A 17,905-nucleotide genomic window follows, 5' to 3' on the forward strand; every position below is an offset into this window, starting at 1 on the left:
AAAAGGCAGCACATTTGGAAGCACCGACAACGAAAAGGCAGCACATTTGACAGCACCGACAACGAAAAGGCAGCACATTTGGAAGCACCGACTACGAAAAGGCAGCACATTTGGAAGCACCGACAACGAAAAGGCAGCACATTTGGAAGCACCGACTACGAAAAGGCAGCACATTTGGCAGCACCGACAACGAAAAGTCAGCACATTTGGAAGCACCGACTACGAAAAGGCAGCACATTTGGAAGCACCGACTACGAAAAGGCAGCACATTTGGCAGCACCGACAACGAAAAGGCAGCACATTTGGAAGCACCGACTACGAAAAGGCAGCACATTCTTAAGCACAGACTACGAAAAGGCAGCACATTTGGAAGCACCGACAACGAAAAGGCAGCACATTTGGAAGCACCGAAAACGAAAAGGCAGCACATTTGGTAGCACCGACAACGAAAAGGCAGCACATTTGGAAGCACCGACAACGAAAAGGCAGCTCATTTTGGATGCACTATCATAAAGGCAGCACATTTTGGAAGCACCATCGAATAAGGAAGCACATTTGGAAGCTCCATCAACAAAAAAAAAAAAACAAAAAAAAAAGGCAAAAGGATGCAAAATTTACGAGATCTAAGTCTTAGTTAGAAATCAGAATACAAGAAATAAAAACATTAAATTCTTATAATTTAAATTATTTATTTTATTTCTTTACATTATACAAATGCAAGTAAAACAAGCCATTATTGTATGTAGCCAGCTTCCCTCAGTTCCTTGAGTATGAAGGATATTTCTTTGATGCACGAATAGTTTCCTGCACAAAGCGAACCATGTAGAAGTCTTAACCGGTCAACCAATATGTTTGGATCTTTCCATGATGTGTAATCATTCTCTTCTATCACCATCTTCCTTGCACCTTTATAATAAATATTATGGTCTCTGGTGTCTTCCGTTTTACCACCAACCTCAGGGTAACTTTCATGTTTGAGACGGTGATCATCACAAGCTTGATCAGATTTATTTAATATATCACGTCGTTTCCATCGTTTCGGTCTCAGGACACCGTCACATTCTTCGATCTTGGCAGCTTTAGGTGCTTCATCATAGGCTATGTCTTTGTCAGCAGCCTCAGAGTCACTGTAACAATCACCGTAGAAGGAATCGTCTTCACCCAATTTACCATAATAATTCGATGTTGATGATGTTGAAGTGTCTTCATCGTCTTCATGCTTCCTTTTTAGGAGTCCATCATTTTTACAAAGTAGGAAAGAACTACTTGAATTCGGCTGGAATATATTCTCACTTTTCACGTTAAGGATTCTTCCATTGTCTTCATTCTTCCGTAAATCATCATCCTCCTTCAATTTTAGTTCTTTGTCAAGATCGGAAGAGCCAAGAAAATTAATGTCGTAATGCAGATCACTCTTCCTTAGGCTAGTAGATTCATCGTTGTCCTCTAGCTTGTACGCAGGCTTGGCGCTACAAGTTCTGACATGTCTTTTTAGGCTCTCTCTCCGCGTAAACGACTTGCTACATCGAACACAACTTATCATATTGCGCAGTGGATTTTTAACACAGTCATTCTTCTCGTGTTGTCTTTTATTCTTTCTCAAGATAAACTCTTTACTGCAAAACTTACACCTATGTTCTTTCGATACAGCGTCAGATCCCAAATCGGAATTCATATTAGTTACTGAGACTAATGTCAGATGCAAACTAAGAGTTTTAAATTAGATATATTACTTAAATATAATTTTTTAATTATTTCATCAGCGATAATTAATATATCTCATGCAAAAGTACTTTATGCATGTAGTTCTGCTTTTCAACAACAGATGTCGACACATGTTGCTTGCAGGTAAATAATATTTAGTTCTTTTATGCGGGATGCCTGATGCTCACTAACGATCGCAAAAGAAGGATGGCTTCGATAGACTCCAAGGAAAAGGAAGTTCGTCTTGCATGTTGGTGCTCCACAGATGTCTCATGGCGTAATATTAATTTGACTGAGTAATGATATTTGTCAATTCCACCTGATAAAAAAAAAATTGCAAGTTTTGATTTAGTAGCAGAAATTATCGAATTAAATGTAACTCCAATTAAAATGACATGTCTCATTAGACAAAAAAAAAAATCCATGCAGAGAGCGGTTCCTCAGAATAGTCAGAAACACTTGAAGAAACCACAGGAATGATTGCAAGAACACGGGAAAAACCATCAAAATATTGACATTAATAATCAGGAGCACACGGAGAAAACCATCATAATATTGGCAAGAATAATCAGGAGCACACGGAGAAAACCATCATAATATTGACCAGATTAATCAGAAGTACTCGGAGAAAACCACCACATGTTTTCCTTGATATCATAAAATTACAGGAAAAAATATTTAAAAATAAAAATAAATTTAAAAAAAAAATAAAAAAATGCATAAACAGTTTCTGATAGCTTGTAAACTTATCATTGTTGAGCAAAGATAGAGTTCTTGTACAAGCCAGAAACTGTTTATGCATTTTTTTATTTTTTTTTTAAATTTATTTTTATTTTTAAATATTTTTTCCTGTAATTTTATGATATCAAGGAAAACATGTGGTGGTTTTCTCCGAGTACTTCTGATTAATCTGGTCAATATTATGATGGTTTTCTCCGTGTGCTCCTGATTATTCTTGCCAATATTATGATGGTTTTCTCCGTGTGCTCCTGATTATTAATGTCAATATTTTGATGGTTTTTCCCGTGTTCTTGCAATCATTCCTGTGGTTTCTTCAAGTGTTTCTGACTATTCTGAGGAACCGCTCTCTGCATGGATTTATTTTTTTTTGTCTAATGAGACATGTCATTTTAATTGGAGTTACATTTAATTCGATAATTTCTGCTACTAAATCAAAACTTGCAATTTTTTTTTTATCAGGTGGAATTGACAAATATCATTACTCAGTCAAATTAATATTACGCCATGAGACATCTGTGGAGCACCAACATGCAAGACGAACTTCCTTTTCCTTGGAGTCTATCGAAGCCATCCTTCTTTTGCGATCGTTAGTGAGCATCAGGCATCCCGCATAAAAGAACTAAATATTATTTACCTGCAAGCAACATGTGTCGACATCTGTTGTTGAAAAGCAGAACTACATGCATAAAGTACTTTTGCATGAGATATATTAATTATCGCTGATGAAATAATTAAAAAATTATATTTAAGTAATATATCTAATTTAAAACTCTTAGTTTGCATCTGACATTAGTCTCAGTAACTAATATGAATTCCGATTTGGGATCTGACGCTGTATCGAAAGAACATAGGTGTAAGTTTTGCAGTAAAGAGTTTATCTTGAGAAAGAATAAAAGACAACACGAGAAGAATGACTGTGTTAAAAATCCACTGCGCAATATGATAAGTTGTGTTCGATGTAGCAAGTCGTTTACGCGGAGAGAGAGAGCCTAAAAAGACATGTCAGAACTTGTAGCGCCAAGCCTGCGTACAAGCTAGAGGACAACGATGAATCTACTAGCCTAAGGAAGAGTGATCTGCATTACGACATTAATTTTCTTGGCTCTTCCGATCTCGACAAAGAACTAAAATTGAAGGAGGATGATGATTTACGGAAGAATGAAGACAATGGAAGAATCCTTAACGTGAAAAGTGAGAATATATTCCAGCCGAATTCAAGTAGTTCTTTCCTACTTTGTAAAAATGATGGACTCCTAAAAAGGAAGCATGAAGACGATGAAGACACTTCAACATCATCAACATCGAATTATTATGGTAAATTGGGTGAAGACGATTCCTTCTACGGTGATTGTTACAGTGACTCTGAGGCTGCTGACAAAGACATAGCCTATGATGAAGCACCTAAAGCTGCCAAGATCGAAGAATGTGACGGTGTCCTAAGACCGAAACGATGGAAACGACGTGATATATTAAATAAATCTGATCAAGCTTGTGATGATCACCGTCTCAAACATGAAAGTTACCCTGAGGTTGGTGGTAAAACGGAAGACACCAGAGACCATAATATTTATTATAAAGGTGCAAGGAAGATGGTGATAGAAGAGAATGATTACACATCATGGAAAGATCCAAACATATTGGTTGACCGGTTAAGACTTCTACATGGTTCGCTTTGTGCAGGAAACTATTCGTGCATCAAAGAAATATCCTTCATACTCAAGGAACTGAGGGAAGCTGGCTACATACAATAATGGCTTGTTTTACTTGCATTTGTATAATGTAAAGAAATAAAATAAATAATTTAAATTATAAGAATTTAATGTTTTTATTTCTTGTATTCTGATTTCTAACTAAGACTTAGATCTCGTAAATTTTGCATCCTTTTGCCTTTTTTTTTTGTTTTTTTTTTTTTTGTTGATGGAGCTTCCAAATGTGCTTCCTTATTCGATGGTGCTTCCAAAATGTGCTGCCTTTATGATAGTGCATCCAAAATGAGCTGCCTTTTCGTTGTCGGTGCTTCCATTTGTGCTGCCTTTTCGTTGTCGGTGCTACCAAATGTGCTGCCTTTTCGTTTTCGGTGCTTCCAAATGTGCTGCCTTTTCGTTGTCGGTGCTTCCAAATGTGCTGCCTTTTCGTAGTCTGTGCTTAAGAATGTGCTGCCTTTTCGTAGTCGGTGCTTCCAAATGTGCTGCCTTTTCGTTGTCGGTGCTGCCAAATGTGCTGCCTTTTCGTAGTCGGTGCTTCCAAATGTGCTGCCTTTTCGTAGTCGGTGCTTCCAAATGTGCTGACTTTTCGTTGTCGGTGCTGCCAAATGTGCTGCCTTTTCGTAGTCGGTGCTTCCAAATGTGCTGCCTTTTCGTTGTCGGTGCTTCCAAATGTGCTGCCTTTTCGTAGTCGGTGCTTCCAAATGTGCTGCCTTTTCGTTGTCGGTGCTGTCAAATGTGCTGCCTTTTCGTAGTCGGTGCTTCCAAATGTGCTGCCTTTTCGTTGTTGGTGCTGTCAAATGTGCTGCCTTTTCGTTGTCGGTGCTTCCAAATGTGCTGCCTTTTCGTAGTTGGTGCTTCCAAATGTGCTGTCTTTTCGTTGTCGGTGCTGTCAAATGTGCTGCCTTTTCGTAGTCGGTGCTTCCAAATGTGCTGCCTTTTCGTTGTCGGTGCTGTCAAATGTGCTGTCTGTTCGTAGTCGGTGCTTACAAATGTGCTGCCTTTTGATAGTCGGTGCTTCCAAATGTGCTGCCTTTTCGATGACGGTGCTTCCAAATGTGCTGCCTTTTCGTTGTCGGTGCTTCCAAATGTGCTGTTTTTTCGTAGTCGGTGCTTCCTATTGTTTTTCCTTTTTTGAAGGTGCTTCCAAATGTGCTTCCTTTTTTGTTGATGGTGCTTCTATTTTTTAATGTTGTTTTGACTCTAGTATTTTAGTAAATTGTTCTTGATTTGACTAGCGTATTATTCAAACCGGTTAATGTATATAAACGAGTCCTATACAGCAGGACGCTTAGTTTGTTACTGCCGTTGACGGTGTACGGATCACCTAGTTTGTTTCTTCTGGTGTATAAGTCGCGTAATTGCCTGTTCTTGAGACTTCGATGGTATCTTTACCGACTTTAACGTCGTACTCGATGGAGGATGTACCATCGACTACGAGAACCATGAGGTCGGCGCCGACGATGTTGGAGCAGATCCCGTTGGCAACGCCTCTGACAACGCTGGAGGAGACTTCGATATGTGCTGTTCCACCATCAGCTGAAGTTTCACCATCTGCATTCCAGACTTCAATTCATGAAGAGCGTGCATCGCATCAGTGCAAATATTGTGACGCATCATTTACTAGAACTTCAAATGCGCGCAGACATGAAAGGAGCGGTTGTTCTAATAATGTTCAAAGAATACAATTTCAGTGTATAAAATGTAATAAACTAATTTCACGTCTCGATAGCTTACATCGTCATTATAAAAAATGCTCCGAGACGTATAATGAACATGGATATTGTTTCGACTCATGTGTTGTACCGTCTAATGAGACTATATAAGTGATATGAACTTCAGTCCGTCTCTGGCTGTGGTGATGAACGGATCGTATAGACATTTAAAGTCATGTAAAAGGCTTAGTCCGTACAATAAGAAGACTGTTTGAATCGAGAAATCCACAAAACTTTAGTAATTTGTCAGTGTTTTTTTTTGTTCTTGTAGTGTAGTATGTATGAAATAAAAGTTTTTTTAAAAGAACTTGCGGTGTTTTTTATTTTCTCAAACCTTACACTTTAGTGGTACTTTTTTAAAATATTAATGTTGTTTTGTATCGACAAGGGATCGAACCACGGACCTTAGTCGATCCAATCAATCAGTATATTGATTACAAATTTATTTAATGAATTTTGAACTTTTTCCTGAATCTCTAGCATTAAAATTACGAATTTCCAATATGGTAGTCTTGACGTCTGATAGGATGATGGTAGTAGAGGATTTAAAGTCTCTTTACGAAAGTTTAACATGGTTTATTGAAATTATTATTTTTTCATAAAATTAAACATTATTGCATCGATCAGGTATCGAACCGAGGACGTGAATCGATCGAATCAATATGTAAATTAATGAGTGATTTATTTAATGAATTTTGGAACTTTTCCCGAATTTCTAGCTAAATAATTACGGATTTTCAAGATGGCGGCCAGATTTAAAGATGGCGGGTGTCACAGTAATAAATGATTACTGCACTCTATCGGATAAGAACTAAACTAACATGGCGTGAGCGCACTCTCGCTGCCGATACAATGATGATGGCTTCCAGCATCAAAGACAAGATGGCGGACATGACGTCATGCTCACTGTCGATATATATGCTTTGAAAAAAGTGGTGGGGGGCAGTCTGTCAGCAGCCACCACAGGGGGAAGGATCGGTCGCCATTTTTAATTTTTTGACCTCGTCGGGTTCGAACCGAGGACTCCGAGCTCCGTGTCGATAATGTTTGTTTTTTATAAATATTTTATTAAATTTATATTATTTAAATTTTTTTATAATTTTTTTAAAAAATTTCATTAAAATCAGAAAATAATTAAAAAAATTAAAGATGGCGGGCGTAACGGAAAATGCAACGGTGACGTCATAATCCTATAAATGGCTTAACTGAGGTTTGAGTTAAGGATGCTTAAGCCAGTTTTAGGAATTTTCAGCCGCTGGGATTTTTAAGGACTAAAAACGGGAATTTTTCCCTCGAAACGGGAAATTTTTCCCTCGAAAAGAGAAATTTTTAATTTGTGGAATTTTTTGAGATTTTTTGGCGGAATTTTTTTCCACAGAAATGGAAATTTTGGCGAATTTTGAGGAATTTTGGGCAAATTTTGCCCAATTTTGGCGGATTTTGGCGATTTTTGAGGATCAAATTAAAGGTCAAGGTCAAAGGTCAAGGTCAAGGTCATCCAAGATGGCCGCCGTGACGTCACAATCCAAGATGGCGGACAGACAATCATCAATCCACAGCCAGAAGCCAGTTTCAGGACCGTCATTCCTATACTACTACCCTCGTGATTCGTAGTCGACTACTGTCGTCGGTGTTACATCGCTATGCTCTGGGAATAACCGTGTCAACTGAGCATCAGCTTTGCTTCAATTTGCTTAAAATTTAAGGTTTTTTTTTCCTTCAAATTTTACCAGTGCGAAGACTTTCGGAAGTGGTGTAAAAGGGAAAAGGAAAAAGGGGGGAGGGGGGTGTCCTCGGGTTACCAGGCCCAATGTCCTGGTTGCTTTTCGAGATTTTTTTTTTACACTAGAGTTTAACCTGGGAGTAGGAATAAATTACAATTCTATTGCTAATAGAATTTATTGTAAACCTTAAAATATATGCAGTTTGACATATCTCAGTTACTGCCACTGTAACGTTTACAGTATTTGGATTTTTTTTTACAATGGGGTTTGAAAAATAGTACTTAATTAATGTGGAGTAGACTCGGGCGCCAAAATTCTCTCTTCGGCCCTCACAATTCAAACATTAGCCGATGCTTTTAACCTGATGTTTGTTTATGCGTCCATATTTCTTAGTTTGCTGTCAAATATGCAAGGCATATATATAGCTGGAAATGGTAAATATATTATTTCAATTTATGAGCATGTCAGGGGTTGATTTGAGTAATATTCAGACCAGGCGCGAATGTAATTTGATTGGTAGTTACGTTGCATTTTAGATAATCATCACATTCCAAAGTTACCTTAAATTCAACTTAAACTTAATGCTCGGTCTCTCACGCCATACTTTTTTTTATTTTCTCGTCATTTCTGTCAATTAAGCACGAAAGATTTCATGCATATGTTCTGCCACAAGTATTTTCTGCAAATATTTAGTAAGTGTGATACGATGTTTGTAAAATGTTACGCAAGTGTTCGCAATTATTATTACTTGCGTGACTTTTATACTCACGTTATACTTCATTTATTGAATGTTCATGGAAAAGATTGGTGACAGATCAGCACTTGTAAGAGCGGTTTTATGTTAAAATTCACAGAACTAGCCCTTAACTACCCGTGTGAGACCTAGCGATTCCTCTGCTCCGGATAGTTCGAAATAGCGTGAATTGATTTGTGTAGTTCAGCCTCAACGCCTTTGGTTATTGAGGAATATTTCGTATTCATTTTATAGTTTTAAAAATATATAGTATTAGTGTTTTATAATCCTGCCCAGTAGCCGCTCCTTGGACCTGAATTGTTCCGAAGGAATACAGGGATCAAATGAAACTCGCTCACAAATTCCCCAAGAATTTTATTTACTAAACATTCTTGTTATTTAGCACGTCCGATAACTCGCAGCTTTCATGAGCGAAGATAACGCGGTTCCTAGTGCGTGGTAACCAACGCCTTCAGCTGTGACATAATTAATGGAAGTCCAGAATCAAGCACCGTTTTCGACGATTTGCGAATATCAGGTTGTCACGTCAGTGACAGTTAACGACCCGGTACATGATCGATGGAGGCGGTTGTTCCGGATTTCCTGTGCGGGAGGCAGCGGTGCTTCGTCTTGTGGAAAATTGACAATCATTGATTTAACTTGGTCGTGGTCCGTGCCATGTGTGTACAACCAATACACAAAATCGTATCGAAAAGTGTATGAAGTATTTATTTATAGTTCATGTTTGTTTTAAATCTGTTTATTTGTAGTATTTATTTCGGTTCGTTTCTCTACCTGTCGACTTAGTAGCTAGAGCTTCATCATGGTGAGCCAAGGGCAGCGGGTTCGATTCGCGGCCTGTGTTAAGTGCGACTCTCGCTGGCGCTTCTATCATGGTATCGCCTCTAAGCACAAGACTGTGGACTGACGCGCTGTCTTCTCCCAGTGCATAGGGAAACACCGAGATTTGAACGGTAACCTTGACATTGTATGGCGGAGAAACGGAGATATGTATAGTTGTAGTGCAAGTCCATTGAGTGCTTACAAGAAACCTTTCAGTGTGTTTCACGTCTTGATTGATTGCGCGATAGTTTATGTAGAATGTAACTGTAACAATTTAGTTCAAGATGAGCATTGAAAATGGTTTCATTTTTAGATATTTCTGTTGTTCAGACATTTATTATGTACTTCGGCCAGCAGTTCCGTGACAAGTTTAAACCCACCCAACCCTGTTGGTTATCCGCTGCTAGTATTGAATCTTCGCATCCCCCCCTCGACCCCAATTGACTTCGTAGTCGCTGTTATAAATCGCAGACTTGACAGACACGAAAGCGAGAGTGTCGTACGCACCACCGGCCCGTGTTGGCATCGCGTGCCGCGAGCGGCGTGGTCCGCCCGCCACACTTGTGGTTCTCGTGTGTGCCGCGAGGCGCGCCGTGCACGAAGCTGGCTCTCTGGCGCGCCGTCTTGTCGAGCCTACGAACCACGCCACAACGCAGCACGCAACTAGTTGAAGCAAATCTTAGTCCTTTCTAAAGCACGCAAATCGCAAGACGCTACCAACCCCTAACTTAATATTCTTAAACAGCAAAAAACAAATGATGATTTATTAATCATGAAAAAAAAAATTGTCAATTTGATTTAAAAGTGTTATTTACTTTCACTGTATATAAGTTTTAACAAGCGGAAACGTTGTGTGTGTGTATTAAACAGAACATAGTCTCCTATGCCTTTTCGGAGCACATCTCTTCCAATTTGGCCGTCGGAAACGCGAGAAAAAACTCTAAAAGTTGGAAGTTGAACAGTACTTGCGTAGCGTTATTGCGCCTTGCGTAGAGTACTCTGAAAAGGGGTTGCTGAATAATTAGCGTCTTGCGAGCTTGCTTTCTTGTGTTAGTTTATAAGCGAGCGCGCAGGATAAGCACCGCGCAGTTCACGTACGAGGCACGATGAATGCACGGTTGCTATAAGTCTTCGGTTATGAATCTTATTCAGATCAAGAAACGGACATAAAACTACTGTGTAATTTATTGCAGAATAAAAAAGGGATTTTCGCGTGGCGAATATCCGCTTTTCAAGTAGTCTGGGTGTAGTGCATTCTGCAGGATCGTGTGTGGCCTCACAGGTTCTACAAGTTCCTCTGGCATACTGGGCACTCCGAAATAACGTTCTGAAACAAATCTCACTGCTTCGAATGTACCTTTTGCAGACTGGTAGTTCAGTCTTCAAAGACTGACTGAGCGCAGAAAACTGCGTGCATGGCTACGACGCGCAGACACGCGCAGACACGCGCAGACACGCGCAGACACGCGCAGACACGCGCAGACACGAGCCTGCGCTGCACATCAATGTGCGACTATTGACTTGCGGCTCTGTCACACTTGTCATCAAATATTTGTCTCCAATATAGAGAATGTCCATAAAAGGATGTCCAAGCTTCAATTACATATTATAACAGTTTTAGTCTATTTACAACAAATCATAAATCAAATTGAAGGTAAACTAACCTGGTTTTTCTCACGAATGTTCAATATGTGCACCTTTAGTTATACAGCACACATCCAACCTTAAGTTCAATTCTTCTTACACTTTGATTAACAAGTCCGAAGTAATGGAATCAATAGCCTCTTCAATTCTGTGTCTCAACTTTGGCAAATCATTAGGTAGCGGCGGAAAGTAGCCACGATCTTTTTTATAAAGTCCCAAAGGAAAAAAAAATCGCATGAGCTTATGCCAGGTGAACGTGGAGGCCAGTGAAAAAAAGATGTCGTCTCTACCATTACGATCAATCCAACGGTCAGGGACTTCGACATTCAACCACTCTCGTACAAAGATCTTCCAAAGCAGAAGGGGCTCCATCCTGTTACCAAATAAAGTTTTTAAGTTCACCGTGTACTAATTGTGAAAATTACTTTTAATAAGAGTCACCTTTTTGCGTAGGTGGTGCTGCAAGCGAGAAAACAAGAAAGCTGTACTCGTGCAGTTTATCTAAAACTGTTTGAGTAGCTATTTAATTATAAATTTATACCTACACTTTGATAATATTAAAATTTATAACTGGACATTCTTTTATGGCCATACTGTATTTCAGAAAAGAGTTGGAGGGATAGTATTGAATGGAAAATAGCTTCCAATTTTCTCCATGAAAAAGTCTGGACAGATAACCTCAACTATGTTTTAAATAATTTCATACTATCAAAGTTTATTTTTAATCTGTGCTCTCACAGACTTTTCAATTTTGATCTCAATTTTGAAATTATATAATGCATCGCAGTGCTGGATGGAATTTTTTAACTTATTATATTTGTGCATTTTAAAATATTTTGAACAAGTATAAATTTAATTTACAATAATGTTCATTACATAATGAAATTAATGTTCAGTTTTTTTTAAAAGTGATATAAACATAATTTTATGTTTTGAAATACCATTTTTTGCATGTGACATTCATATTAGCATTATTTTAGTTATTTAACTTTTTAACCTCTTTAATCACCTATGTTTACTTTGCCATTGTGAAGATCCGTTGTGACGGAAACGGATGTCATTTCCGTTTTCGCTAGGCACGATTTTGATTAGCCAATCCAACATCCAACATATTTTAGAACCCGTTCTGTATTCGAAATATTTAATGGAAACTCAAGTCATTGAACTTATCAAACAAACATGGCTGCGCTAGTGATGTGTTCAGTGATGTCATAACCATCCAGTTTTATTTGACACAACATATTGGAAGGTTTTCGAAGCAAAAATTTGACAGTGTGACAGGGCCTTTAGACCCATTCTAGAATGGCACGGAAATGGAGGGATCTCCCGGAACATTTCACTATCGTGTCTGCAGCTTCCACAATGCACGGAAACGTAACATATAGCAACCAATGAGATTGCATTTCAAAGTTATGAAATATTATTTTAATTTTAAAAATTATGTTTTAAAATCATAGCACGGGAAGATTTTACATATATTATAAAAATAAATAGCTTAGTTAATATATAACACTAGATATTCTTGTACTTGAAACCATTTTAATGTATTTAGAACATGAACTAATAAGGCTACCACCACATCCCAATACTCGGCTTGTATGGGTTGGATTTTGTCACATAAATGGAGGCAAGATTGTATGTATATCGATCCTGTCGTGCATGATTCTTGCTGTTTTAATTTAGTTTGTCGAAAGATCCTGGCCGATCAAAATTATCACAATACAAACAAATAATGCCAGATCTTGTGAACCAGTTTTCTTTCATTTTCAACTTATGATCATTATTCAGTGTTATATCACAAGTTTTTCTTATGTCCAGGATTTTTTTATGTACTAAATTAAAACAGCATGCATCATGTACGACAGGATCAATGTATACAGGTTCAAGGAATAAACTTCGATACGTGATATGAAACTTTTACCAATCGCAAGAACGTCATTTTTTTAAATAGGATATTCTATAGACATAATTTTATACTTGTGTATAAACAGGTGCGCATGGCAATAATTTCAAATTCTATTAATCTTATATATGTTAGCAGCAAATTTTTTTGCAGTCAAGTTGAATCTCAATGAACCTCAATGTCAAACCAAACTTGCAACCGAATACTAGCCTAATGGATCCCTTAGCTAAGGGATCTACTAAAAGTGGATCATAGTGGACGCAGCCATCTTTTTGTTGCTTCCGAATTCTGACAAGGGATGCGTCGGCCTCCTACACGCATCCACTAATATGTCCCTACATCCATTAGCTTTGGAATCATGTTTTATTTTGTTTGTACACAGTATTACTTTAAATGTTTGGCACAAGATTTGTTTAAAATGTCATAAGCATAAGTGATAAATCAAATAGAGAAAAATAAAAACCTTAATAAAAATTACCAAAAAGAAACTTAATCTTACAGGAGTATTTAATTCTCAGAAGTATTTACAATATGTTGATAGTCATAACATATTTCAATTAGTATTAACATTTATAACGATCACGCTACATTAAATTTTTTTTAATTTGTCATTATTTACTTATTACTGAATATACATAGTTATTACTCAAAATGGCTACGTTCACATTAGTACAACCAAATTCCAGTAGATGGTGCTGGCAGTAAAAGTATTTAGATACTATCCATCCATTAGAAATGCATCCTCTACAGTGTGGCTGCATTTGCTAAGGGATGTAGGGATGCATGTATCCCTATGTATTCGGTGACAGCTCAAGATTAATACTACGTACTATGTACATAAATAATATAAAACAATCAGAATTTTTTGTAATTTAGTTTAATCCCCTTCTTGGAATAAAATTAAATTTTAAATGGTCAGTTTGGTTAAGTTAAATTCATTAAAAATAATTTAGAATAGTGTGGAGAAATGGTTGTGTTAGGTTAGCTGCATTAAAAATACTACAGTATTGTTAGAACAGTTGGTTAGAATTAACCAGTTTAAAATTAGCTAACTTAAACAAACAACCGTCCTTACTATTTTACAGTATTTTTAATGTAAGTAACCTAACCTACCATTCACACAATTTCAAAGTATTTTTAATGTACCTAACCTAATCAACCGTAAACACTATTTCACAGTATTTTTAATATGTAGCTAACTTAACCAACCGCACACACAATTTCATAGTATTTTAAATGTAACAACTTACCATTCAACCAACATACCATTCACACTATTTCACAGTATTTATGAAGCTAACCTAACCAACAATTCTCGTGTTTCGATTATTTTCTTATGCAAGAAACCTAACATAATCACTCATTAATGTGGGTTAACCACTGGTAAACTACTAAGTATACCAATACCCTATGCTTGGGTTTGAAACTTTAGAGCGAGCATCAAGGCCGGCTGGCTTATTTTTGAATATTAAAAAAAGTAAGATTGTAGTGTCATTAAATGCAGTATGCTACTTTTTTTTTTTTTTTTTTTTTTTAAATCACATCCATTTACTTTTATGTATGTAGTTTATACTTAGTTAGCAAGCACTGACTCATTAAAATTTTAGACCTGTTAGTTGCTAAAAACAAGTTTTTTTTCTCCCATTGCCATTCCAGAAGTTTGAATATTGAATTTTAGGATTTCCTGCACCTTTCAGTGCTGAGAGCGTGGTTGATGACTAAATGACCTGTCTCTTTTTAACAGCTACTTTGATCGGAAGGAGAGTTCAGTTTATTTAATGGAGGTCCAGAGTTCTCGAAGGAATTATCTTAAAGCAGCTTGTTGGTTGCAGTGGGAATGGGTAATAGGTTTTACCTGGAAAGGCTTAAGCTTAAGTATCTTGATATTAGAATCACCTCAAAATTTATTACTTATTATAATGATTGTCTTTTGAAAAGATTTTACTTCATCGTGTCATGCAATGCTAATTGGTTGATTTTTTCTTTTTATGATTTGGAACCTTACAGTTTCTATGTGCTTGTGAAAAGTCTGAGAACATTCCTGAAGTTGTTTGGTCAGTGCATTTTCCTGGGAAATCCATGTTAATAGATCATACATGAATTTTTCCATGAAAATGCTTATTAATATTTAGTTTTCCACATGTAGACTTTAGTATTTAAATATAAAATCTTTAAAATATCATCCATAGTCATACTCTAGCCCTGCCTATCCCTAAACATTGTACCTTATTAGCGATTTTACCAGATTATTGAATGTCAGTTTGTTAAGAATAATAAATTAAAGAAAAATTAATATATAGTAACGTGGTACATATATATAAAAAGGTGGTAATACAATGCTCCAAGTAAAGAAAAAAATTTGAGCATTACTGTTAAAAAGAGGCTCTAATATCACATTGCATCCATTATTGAGACCAGTTTTTCAAAAAATCATTATGGAAATGTAGCCTTCCAGAAAACAGTAGACACTGTACCAAAATGAAAACTAACAGTGATCATAAAGATGATAAATATTGTGTGAATTTAGAATACATGCGCGGCAGTTACATGACCTGGCGGTCAAAGGTCAATCCGGAATCGGAGGACTAAATCCACCCGGAAATATCTGAACATGAGGGGCTCGATTGGTGTCGGATTAAAGACCTCATAACTGTACCACTACATATATTTTTCTTTAAATATTTAATTACTCTTGCTGCAGGAGGGCAATAAAGTGTAGCTACATCTGTTAATGATAGCATAATGATGGGAAGTATTCTGCTTGTTGTTCTAGTTGGACAGATTCAAGGAACCTCCGGCGTTTGGGCCCATGTGTGATTTGTTGTGGTCTGACCCTTTAGAAGACTTCGGCAATGAGAAAAATGCGGAGCATTTTAGTCACAACAGTGTGAGAGGCTGCTCATATTTTTACAGGTATGCTTAGTCTTGCTAGGCAGTAAAGTGTTACAACTATTTTAATTTACCACTGCATTCATAAATATGTTTGTGTTATGATTTGAAGCATAGTTATAAAATTAATGTATACATTTTTTGTTTTTGTTATAGTAATATTTTTTCTCTGTCTATTCTGGCATTTAATAAATTACTTAATTTTTTTTTTTTAATTTTGAAGAATATTGCATATATATCTATTTGTCACCTAATAAAACAAGAATGAGATGTTTCATAAGTTTTATTTCACAGTTTGTGGTTGAAGATGCATGCTTGTTGTGGGTAGTGTATGATAGCAGTGCATAGTTTCCATGTTAAAGCAGTTAGAGGATCCGCTAACTGTTTCAGCTATGCAGCTTGTTGTGACTTCCTTCAAAACAACAATCTGCTGTCCATCATTCGGGCACACGAGGCTCAAGACGCTGGGTGAGTGGTAACTGCAGCACTCGCGTGTCGGGTCATCATGATTGTAGATTTTAAAGTTTAGTATGTGTGTTTTATGTTGAAGTCACTGACGATGAACAGGGGTAAGTGGGGAGGATACCGTGAAAGGTCTTTAGTTCAGCATTCTATGCTTGTACATGTTCTGCAATCCAGTGCGTATTGTGCCACTTGTGTTAAGATTTTTTTTAGGTGGATTTCAGTTGTTGGCCTTCGCTGCCAGTTCAATTTACTGCTTGGCCTGGATTTTTAATTCCTTGGGACTGTATTGTTACTGTTGGTTACAGTGTTTTCTGTTTTGTGTTTTTATGGATGCAACGTGATAACAACACTCATCTGGTTTTTTTCTCTCTCTATAGAACAACTTTCTACAACTCGTTTTAAATATCATTTCCCTGTATATGAATTTTTCTTTGGTTTTTTCCATTAAAACTATATTGACATTCAATTATCTGGCAAAATTAATCCAGCATAGCTGTTGTCCCAAGCATACTACTTGACTAAAAACCTTTCACTGTACTTAGGAATGAATGTTTTATATTTAATGCTTGAGTTATAATAAACTGAAATAAGGTAATTATTTTCTTTTATTAGGTTTTAATGTTAATGTTAGTTATTTAAAAAAAAAAAAACTTAATGGCAGGTAAGCAGTAAAGCATTGACTCTATTTCTTAAAATTATTTTTTATTACATAGTAATTATTTTGTATCTAACTGCAGATTCTTTTTTAAAAATGTTATGTTTAAGCCTGATTGCTTGTTTGTTTTCAACTTGGCCATGAAATTATATTTCTTGTACCCAAGAACTAAATTCAGTATCTGTTGCTAATGTTTTTATAGTTTTATCATCCTAAATTAACATTTGTGTATAATAAACACACCATTTTCTTTTGTTAACTTCACATCAAAACTTGACACCAAATTCAGTCAAGCCATGGTAGACTGATGATAAACATATTCATGCTTCGATTTATTGTGATGTGAGCTTACAAACACAGTGCCAGGTTTTTTCCCCACCACAGTGGGACATGATACGGATGCTGTTGCCTGAAGTTATATTTATATGTGTCGAAACTGATAAGGAAAAGTGATAAAATATGTTATTAAGGGTGGTTAGGCCTCCCCCTTTTGCAATTTCAAATATTTTAACATGTTTGCAATAAAGTTTCCGTGCTAAATGTTTTGGTTTGACATGGCATAGGACTTAGCTTTAGCTACTTGTTGAAGTCAACACTTGTGAACTGGTGTGATTACCATAACAGTTGTAGTCGCCCGTGTGTAGTAATAAGTTATTTCCTCGCGGCATTTACAGACTAGAGCCTGTTAGTAAATATGTGGTTGCAACAAGTTGTTAGGGGGTCTAGGAGATATGATTTATGCTTTGACATGCTAAATATTAGGATAAGTAGTTCAAAATTATAATTACAGCAAAAATATGGAATAATTCAAGATGGTAGGGCCTAATCCTTAATATTAATCAAACAAATCTAAATGAAAACTGACTTTTTTATGGCTAAAACATAATTTTTAAAATGATGTTACCTATTAACTGTTACAGCACTGTCAGATATTTATAAAGTAACTTATAAATGATGTACTTGGTGATATTAATACTTTTTAATTACATATTATCTTGAACTTTCCAGTTTTCAATTGTAAAGGTAATGCAAAATTTTGGTTGTTTTTTTTTTAAGGTACCGAATGTACAGGAAAAGTCAAACAACAGGTTTTCCATCCCTGATAACTATCTTCTCAGCACCCAACTACCTGGACGTTTATAATAATAAGGTATGTCTGTTATTCTGTACTGCATTTTAATATTTT

General features: G+C 36.6%; 1 protein-coding gene across 5 annotated transcripts in view; it reads left to right on the forward strand.

The window, feature by feature from the left end:
• The window catches only part of LOC134528005 (serine/threonine-protein phosphatase 2B catalytic subunit 3-like), a 557,255-nt gene that overhangs the window by 466,266 nt on the left and 73,084 nt on the right, over nucleotides 1-17,905 (forward strand). For all 5 annotated transcript variants that reach the window (XM_063361159.1, XM_063361160.1, XM_063361161.1 and 2 more), the window contains exons 6-8: nucleotides 15,484-15,623; nucleotides 15,990-16,067; nucleotides 17,776-17,869. In XM_063361159.1, coding sequence (XP_063217229.1) covers nucleotides 15,484-15,623; nucleotides 15,990-16,067; nucleotides 17,776-17,869 — 312 coding nt within the window. The remainder of the gene's footprint in view (nucleotides 1-15,483; nucleotides 15,624-15,989; nucleotides 16,068-17,775; nucleotides 17,870-17,905) is intronic.

The sequence above is a fragment of the Bacillus rossius genome, chromosome 1 (assembly GCF_032445375.1).
Source record: "Bacillus rossius redtenbacheri isolate Brsri chromosome 1, Brsri_v3, whole genome shotgun sequence".
Taxonomy (NCBI): Eukaryota; Metazoa; Arthropoda; class Insecta; order Phasmatodea; family Bacillidae; genus Bacillus; species Bacillus rossius.